The 9,299-nt window shown below is 43.1% G+C and overlaps 1 protein-coding gene across 1 annotated transcript; it reads left to right on the plus strand.

Moving 5' to 3' along the window:
- The first annotated feature begins 7,110 nt into the window (after positions 1-7,110).
- On the plus strand, positions 7,111-8,361 carry Mrps31 (mitochondrial ribosomal protein S31). The gene has a single exon (XM_021165206.1). It carries the CDS (start codon positions 7,146-7,148, stop codon positions 8,295-8,297), a length of 1,152 nt encoding a protein of 383 aa, XP_021020865.1. The 5' UTR covers positions 7,111-7,145; the 3' UTR covers positions 8,298-8,361.
- The last annotated feature ends 938 nt before the right edge of the window (positions 8,362-9,299 follow it).

Raw genomic sequence — 9,299 nt, forward strand, 5'->3', positions numbered from 1 at the left:
GTTTTGTAACCAACCATTAAGGAAAAGCAGATGCCAGTTTGTACCTGGCCCCTCACCAAAGGGAAAAGAAAGAGATCTTCCTGCTCCACACATCTGTGACCAGCCCTAAGGGACTCTGGGATGTATCCAGTGTCTGATGGAAAGCTAAACAATTGCTCTTTCAAAGTCCCAGAAGATGTACTTTTTATGCACTTTCCATCACAGATAACTTCGCAGAATAACGTTTGTCAGGGCACACAGTTAGGTGAGCAGGATTGCCGACGGGATCAAGTGCACTGAAATGTGATTATTGAAGCGCTTGAAAAGTGAGTTTATGCCACAGGAATACAGTAATGACACAGCCCTTCTCATCTGGGCATGGGACCCACCCTGGGCCCTTACTGGCATCCCTGTGTTAGGTGTGATCTTAGCACAGCAAATCAGAAAGCTCTAGAAGCATTCTTTCAAAGGAAGATAAAGGGCCAGGGCTGGTGACTGACTGGAATCTCACCATGAAGCTAAAACAGAGACTGGAGAATATTGGGTTTAAAACTAGTCTGAACTAGATAAAAGGCTGAAGAAAAAAATTCAAATGAGGTTAGATATGTTATTTAAAGATACATGTAACAACTGTAGTGACAACTATTGCTTCCTTTGGTAGCAAAAATTTTTAGTAGTTTCTTACCTTCATAAATGAAAGAAATGCAAAATTTCTTTTCAAATCAATGTTTTTTTCATTTCATCCAAAATTATCAACAGCTCTGAACTAACTAACCTACTTATTTGTGTTTTTCTTCCCTTTCTAAGTATCCTGCCTCTAAAATATGCCCTTGGATCCTTTAAATCATCCACGAGCCTCTTAAGTGAAGAGATCCAACTTGGGATGTTGCTTCTGACTGACTGCATAGACAGGTATTGAATTTTACCATCTGAGGCATGAATCATCAGGAGAAATCTTGCAGATACCATCTGTCTTAGTTAGGGTTTTACTGCTGTGAACAGACACCATGACCAAGGTAAGTCTTATAAAAAAACAACATTTAATTGGGGCTGGCTTACAGGTTCAGAGGTTCAGTCCATTATCATCAAGGTGGGAGCATGGTAGTATCCAGGCAGGCATGGTGCAGGAGCTGAGAGTTCTATGTCTTCATCCAAAGGCTGCTAGTGGAAGACTGACTTCCAGGCAACTAGGGTGAGGATCTTATACCCACACCCACAGTGACACACCCATTCCAACCAGGTCACACTTATTCCAACAAGGCCACACCTTCAGATGGTGCCACTCCCTGGTCCAAGGATATACAAACCATCACACCATCAAAGTTTCTGCTTGTGGACGTTGTACATCGTGGTGCGGAGCCTAGTGCGCACCACGATGTACAACGTCCACAAGCAGAAAGGCTGCTAGTGGAAGACTGACTTCCAGGCAACTAGGGTGAGGATCTTATACCCACACCCACAGTGACACACCCATTCCAACCAGGTCACACTTATTCCAACAAGGCCACACCTTCAGATGGTGCCACTCCCTGGTCCAAGGATATACAAACCATCACACCATCAAAGTTTAGGACGGTGTGGTGCTATTACCTAAGTTCCTGGCTTAAGGTTGAGAGTTTGCTCTAGGATTCCTGACTCATCTGAGAGGTATATAAAAGTATGCCTCATGTACTGTGAGACATGCCTCTGGTACTGTGGGGCAAGAGCCGGGCAAAGTGCCTCCCCACGAGTTCTAAAGTTAAGGAAAGATCATGAAGTTTTGAAATCCGGTGCTATTCTTAATGCCTTGGGAGACACCATTAAGTGGAGTGTTATAGTAATTCTCACCAAGTCCAGACTTGCCCTAACAGTGTTTCCCGACAACAGCTGAAAGACAGAAATCCACTGGCTGGCTTCAGTCAACACCAGCCTCTGATGACTTCTTTTTCTGGGAACACCGGTCTGAAGTTCCGCACACCCCTCCGAGTATCTGAGGGAATTCATGCTTTCCTTATTTAGTTTGAAAGACTGTTGGTTTTAAAAGTAATATGTCTTTGTACTTCCACGTGTGCAGGTGTCCATGGAGGCAGGAAGAGAGCATTGGATCCCCTTGAGTGGAGTCAGCCATCCAACCTGTATGCTCAGAAAGAACCGCAAGTGCTCTTGAGCATTGAGTGACTCCATCCGAGCCCTGCTTTGATTCTGTTAGCAGAGCCTGTCAGGTGAGGACCACTCTGTACTCCGCACATGAGCAGTGCAGGTCATCGCACTTTCTGATGATGTTGCAAGGTGAAGCAGCTTCTCTCGAAGAACTTATACACAACCATTGGGCTAACTACCACCATCATATTTATATGACATAAAAAACTCAGCTATTCTACTGCAAGAATGCTAGATTAATAATTGAGTTTCTTGAATAACTTAGCTGTCTTTCGGATTTGGGGGGCTTACGGGGCAATAACAAGAATGCAAAGCCTTGTTTTGTGTGGTTTCTGACTGTGGAGTAACTGAGTCACTCAGCACAAATCAAACTTGTTTCGGAACCTGCTTGATGTGTGTGGATGCTCCATTTCCAACAGTGTTTCTCAGTGGGGTGACTGGTTTGTAATTAGAAAATTGCTGTTCAAAAAATGACACCTTTTAATCAAGGCTCCTCAGCTTTGTGTAGGAAAGGACAGGTTTTTCGTTGCCTTTGTAAAATACAATGAAAGTGAATTCCTGGGGACTAAAGTAAAATCTCAGGCATCTAAAACACAAGCCCATATCTTTCACCATATACAGCATTCCCATAACAGACCCTCAACATCCACTCTTAGCTTTCCATGCCTCCCTCACTGCGGACCACAGTGGTCCACAGACTGCGGGGTCCTGGCAGCACTCTGCCTTTCCTGAGTAGACTTACGGTGTTTTGCTTCTTTGTGACTTTTGTGGTCCTTTGGAGAGTATTGTCCCATGTACAATACTGAAAGTTTGTGGAGAGGGCCTCACCGTTATGATCATTTTGTGTAACAGGTGACAGGAGTTGATTACTCACAACCTGTTTTTTTTTCTGTCCTTTCCTTGCCCATGTTTCAAGAAAGGAGACAGATGTTTGTGTATGTATGAATGTGAGAGAGTGCCCATGCATGCTCATGTGTGTGTGTGCACACACACCACAAGTCCATTGAAGAAATATTATAAATAGGTGGTTATTATAGCAAGAGAAACACTTGTCTTCTTGGTATTTCACTCCAGAGTTTCTTAAAGGGTGAAGAGTCTCTTTCATCAGCCTGGCTATTTTCCAATACATTAAAAAAGCAAAGCCCAATGTGCTTGAATCTTGGGTTCTATCCCTAACACTGGGAAAAATAAGAAAAGAAAATAAGTAATGCCATAGCAGAGCATGAAGATGGTCACATCATATTTTACAATATTTATAATCAACAAATTACTACAGGCATATTGTTACTGTCTAGGGGTCTGGATCACATTCATTTTCTTTGATAGTTAAAAAATTAAAAGGAAGGAAAAATTTTGAACACAACAGGTAATAGCAGAGAAAGTCTCAAATGCAGGAGTCAAATCAGCTGATGGGGAAAGGCTAGTTTAGGGTAAGGACACGCATACACACACACAGACACACACACACATAAATACACACAAACATACACATACATACACACATATGCACACATATATATACTTGCACACACACAAACATACACACACAAACATATATACACAAACACACACATATACATACACTATACACACAACTACATATACAAACATATACACACATACACACATATACACACATGCACACATATATACACACATATACACATACACACACATGCATATATACACAAACAGCAAGGCACACAAGAGCAAGAGTCTCTACAAAGAGGAAGCAGAACTCCAGAGCCCACATTTTGTCTCTCCTTGAGGGCTGGGAGTCTTGAGGGTTTGTGAGGTGTCCTTCTCCCTTCTAATAAAGATAGGGAGGTTGATAGTCCCATAACTTTGGAATAAACATGTTGTGATTTGACCTTGAACTTGTCAGACCAGTCCATAGGCAGGAATCCTGCTGGCAGCAGAGAAAGCCCACCATGTCTTTAGGCCTCTGTCTCTCATCAGGAGTGTGAAGAAGAAACGTGGAAGTTTGCCATCTTTAGTCCCCCTTTGTGACCCCTCTCTCTACCTGTCTACCTCCTAGTCTCTCAATACTAGGTTGAAACATAAACTTGTTGATAGAAGTCCAAAACATCCATGAATCTAAGATACAATGTAATATGCTAGTCATGAAATAATTATTAAAAATAGTTATTCTTAATGGGGCATGGCCCAGCTATGGATCTCAAGTTTTAAATTAATGTTTTCAGTTGGCTCAATATAGCCTTATGATATATGTAGAAATTAACTTAATGAAATTAATTTAGAAATTTGAAAGTCAGCCTTTAACGTTTTTGATAACTTGAACCTTAGGCCAGAAAGTAAATCTATCTCTTGAGACTTGACTATTTCATCATGTCTGTCTTTAGCTTTTTCTCTTTCTAGTATTTTCAACTCCTCAAACCTCCAAACACTATATGAGGTAGATTTCATATTCTTATGTTCTCAGAGGGGAATATAATTTGTTTTGATGTGTTTTAGGGCGCACAGTTTCCATTGTTCAGAGCTATGCTGCTCATGGCTGTCCTCTCCCAACTATGAACACTGCCTTACAAAGTCGAAAAAGAAGACTTAGTGATGAGCCAGCTGAAATAACAGCTCCAGCAATCATTTACTGAGCACTTCCTATTTAATTAACAATCTCATTTAGTTAGATATTATTACTCTCTCTCATTTCTAATGACAGAAATGCGGCCCAAGATTAAGAATCATAACCAGGGTTATGCATCTGAAAAGTGTTGGGTCCAATCCAACTGTCTTAGTCAGGATTAGTATGTTTGTAATAGAGCACCATGACCAAAAGCAACTGGGAAAAGAAAGGGTTTATCTGGTCTCCACATTGCTGTTGATCATTGAAGGAATGCTCTGCCTGCTTTCTTATAGAACCCAGGAGCACCAGCCCAGCCTCATACAATCGGCTGGGTCCAATCCTATCAATCACTAAGAAAATGTCCTACATGCTTGCCTACAGCCCAGTCTTGCAGCATTTTCTCAATTGAGGCTCTCTTCTCTCTGATGACTCTGGTTTGTGTCAAGTTGACATAAAACTAGCCAGCAGGATAAGGAAATTAATTTTCAGATTCTTGCTCACCCTTGTTAGATTTTTTCTTTTTTTGCTATCCATGATAAAAGCAGACAAAAATAGCAAGGAATGAATGCAGTAGATGGTGGTCTCTCTCCTGTCAACATAGCTTGAACGGGTGCACAGCTAGGCTTCCTGCATGCTACTCTGCCTGTTTTCCTTTACTTACTTGTTATTTATTATGTTCTGTGTCTCCAAGCAGACATTCCCTGTTATTGGGGGGCGTGGTAATGATGATGGATAGAGAGAGAGGGAGGGAGAGACAGAGTTAGACAGAGAGATAGACAGAGACAGAGAGAAAGAGAGACAGACAGAGATAAACAGAGATAGCAAGGGAGAGAGAGGAGGGGGGGGGGCGGGCCCAGTCTTCATCCCAGCTTCCATTTGAAGGACAGATCTTTCAATCTTTTATCATGCATGTGATATAAAACTGTTAAAAAACTTTTAAGGGAACAGAGCAACTATTTGTCAAAGGTGAACAAACACAGAGCACTACAACCTCCAAACTGCTCATCTGTGATGGCAGGTGATGAACCTGGAGATTACCGAGATAACTGAAATAAGCCAGGCCCAGGACAACTAATACGGCGTGCTCTCAGATGTGAGCGCTGCAACAGGTGACTGTAGGAAGAGAGTAGTATGGAGGTCATCAGAGGCTAGGGGGAAGAGAAGGGAACTGGGGGAAAGGTGGATCTGCCGTCTTAAGGTTCAGCTGGAACAGGAGCAAGATGTTCTGCTGTGCTGTTACACAATCAGTTCACGACAGGTAACAATTGCATGCTGAAGGTCTCAGAACACGTAGGGAAACGTGTCTGTGTTGAGAGGGCTGGTTATCTTGACCCCCAAAGTAAATGCCTTGTATGCTGTTGCAAACAAAACCACAAGTTGTAAAACTTCCAGCCACTCCTGAAAGGTTAGAGAGAGCCAGAACTTCACATTGTTCTGGGGAATCTGTCACCATGAGGTTCTTCAGGGGGGATTTCATCTAGAGATAAAGGCTGCTCTCTGAAGACAATCCTCTGGCCTCTCTAAGTTATCCCCTTCACGGTAGCATGTTCTCTCTCTCTCTCTCTCTCTCTCTCTCTCTCTCTCTCTCTCTCCCTCCTTCCCTCCCTCCCTCTCTCCCTCCCCCACTCTCTCCCTCTCTCTCAGTGTGTTGGTGTCTGTCTGTCTGTCTGTCTGTCTGTCTGAAACTGCAGGCTTTAATGGGAAGAATCTCCAGCCCCTTTAAGGCCCCTTATGTTCAGATCTCTTTGTATTATATTGCTTTTGTCTAATGTCTCCCTCCTACCGTGAGTTCCCATCACGGTGCTGGTGTCCTTTCATTATCATAAACCTCAATGAAAGGGATTTCCCACCAGGGTCCTATGTGGACACACTGTTGGGATATTTGCTTTATCATCTTCTCTAACGAAGTTAATTGTATTGACAGAAAAAGAAGAAAAAGGCAGAAGATAGCCTATACAAAAAGAGGAGACATTTAAAAGTTACTTTCTCCATAGGAAAAATAGCTGGGCTGTTAACATACAGATACTTCAGCATTCCTTTTGCAGTGTGATATTTAAGGCAGAGGGCTGGGCACGGCTGTACACACCTGTAATTTCAACATTCACAAGACGGAGGCTGAGAATTGTGTATCTGAAGCCAGCTTGGACTTTGCAACAGTGAGGTGCTGACCGAAAGGAGGAAAAACACTGAAGGCTGAGGGAACTTCATTGTCGGGCTGGTTGAAACTGGCCTGGCCGGTTGGAAAGTTGGCTATCTCTCTAATGCTGATTTATCTGGGAGTGTTTAATAACAACCATTGTTTCAGTGTGTGGACATGGAGTTTTGGCCTGTGACTCCTTTTGGACTCTTAGCCCTGTCTGTTGGAGCTCTAGTGCAAGAGGCTAGTCTAAAATAGACTCCCGGTGCTTCTGGCTGTGCTCTGGCTTGAGTTTGTATTTACACGATGCTCCACAGAATCCCGGCATTTCTACGTCCTCGCCCTTTCTCGGGCCTCCCTTTGTCCTGTGGAAACCGGGACGTCTCGGTGGCTGTGCTACCCGCGGCTCAGTCCGGAGCTGTGAGGACAGAAAATAATATCCAAAGACATTTTTGCACTAGCAGATTGATATGTAGCAAGAAAGATGACCAGTCTGTTCCAGCCAATGAAATTTCCCAGAAGGCAGCAGAGAGCCAAGGCAGGGGAAAGGAGACTTTGAAAAAAGACCTGCTGGACATTATTAAGGACATGAAAGTTGACCTGAACACAGCAAATGTGAAAACAGCAAAGCCGCGTGGCAGAAAACCTTCTGCCAGTCTGGAGGCTACCATTGACAGGCTTCAGAAAGCTCGGGAAGACCCTCCAAAGAAGAGGAATGAGTTCCTGAGTCCTGAGTTGGTGGCCGCGGCGTCAGCCGTCGCAGATTTTCTACCTTTCGACAAGCAGACAACCAAGTCAGAGCTGCTCAGGCAGCTGCAGCAACACGAGGAGGAGTCGAGGGCTCAGAAGGACAGAGAGAAGCGCAGGATCAGCTTCACTCACATAATATCAGATATGAAAATTGCCAAGTCTTCCGTGAGAGCTAGTACAAGGCCACAGCACCAGATTCAGTTTGACGAAGACATGGACAGTTCTCTTAACCAGGAGAAGCCAGCTGATTTCAGAAAAAGGAAATATTTATTCAAGGGGAAAAGACTTTCAGTTTTTGATGTTAAGGCGTTTGCTGATGAAGCACCTGAACCAGAAGCATCACCTTCTCTCTGGGAGATAGAGTTTGCTAAGCAGTTAGCCTCGATAACTGACCAGCCCTTTGGGAATGGATTTGAGGAGATGATACAGTGGACCAAGGAGGGGAAGCTGTGGGAGCTCCCAGTCAACAATGAAGCAGGTTTAGATGACGATGGCTCCGAATTCCATGAGCATATATTTTTGGATAAGTACCTGGAGGATTTCCCCAAGCAAGGACCAATCCGTCTGTTCATGGAGCTGGTGACCTGTGGCCTTTCCAAAAACCCATATCTGAGTGTTAAACAGAAGGTCGAGCACATAGAGTGGTTTAGAAATTATTTTAATGAAAAAAGAGATATTCTCAAAGAAAATAACATAGCGATCACTTAACATCACAAAGAAAAAAATTTTATTTAAACTTGAAGATGTATATTAAAGCTAAATAGAAATTTTATCAAAAAAAAATAAAAATAAAATAAAATAGACTCCCACATAATATTTATATTACTTTATTTATTAATTTTGTGTGCTCATGTATTAGGAGGGAAGGTTAAGGGGAGTCAGAGGAGGGGTCTATTTTTTCCTTCTACCCTGTGGGTCCTGAGGACCGAACTCTGGATGTCAGGCTTGGAGGTAGGCTTCCTCTTCTTCTTCTCCTTTCTCCTCCTCCTCCTCCTCCTCCTCCTCCTTCTTTTTTGGCAGGCAGGCATCTTTAATCAGCCATCTTAACCACCCATGGTGTGGATTTGTCTGTTTTTGTCTGGTACTGAGAATTGAACTAGGGGTCCCATACATGCAAGACTGACTCTGCCGCTAAGTGATATTTCCCTACTGTAATTTTAACTGACCAGTATTTCCCATATCCCACATGGATCCGCCCCAGTGTTCAAAGCTCCTGGCCATCACAGCTATATTGAAATGCCCTATCTATTCAACATCTCTAAATACTCTCTTCAGCTTCTTATACTATTGCCAACAGGGCACTTCTCGTCTGTCCTGGAAGATTCTAGGTCCTAGTTGGTAAGACATTCCCTGTTTTACCTTGTAAACAGATGGCACCCAGCTAACATTCAGCAGTCCTCCTTGGCTTATTCTTCAGATCAGGGCCCTTCCTTCCCTTGCCCCAGCCTCTGCTTCGCCTCTCACTTTAGGACACTCTGTAAGACTTTACCACTGCCACGTAAACTCTCTCTTTGGGTCTTAGTGTCCTTAAAATAAAAAACTCAAAAAAAAAAATGGTTCAGGAAGAAGCTCAAGGACAATACTTATTAAAGTTGGGGAAAGACAAAAACAAAAGAAAACCAACAGTAAAAACAAACAAACAATAAAACCCAGGACAGGCAAGCTGAAAATCCTAGCCGCCAACAGGAGGAAGGGAGATGAAAAACAAAA

Source organism: Mus caroli, chromosome 6, assembly GCF_900094665.2.
Source record: "Mus caroli chromosome 6, CAROLI_EIJ_v1.1, whole genome shotgun sequence".
Classification (NCBI taxonomy): Eukaryota; Metazoa; Chordata; class Mammalia; order Rodentia; family Muridae; genus Mus; species Mus caroli.

Bases quoted from the DNA above. Each gene is read 5' to 3' on its own strand.
- Mrps31 (XM_021165206.1), top strand. From the start codon at position 7,146: ATGCTCCACAGAATCCCGGCATTTCTACGTCCTCGCCCTTTCTCGGGC.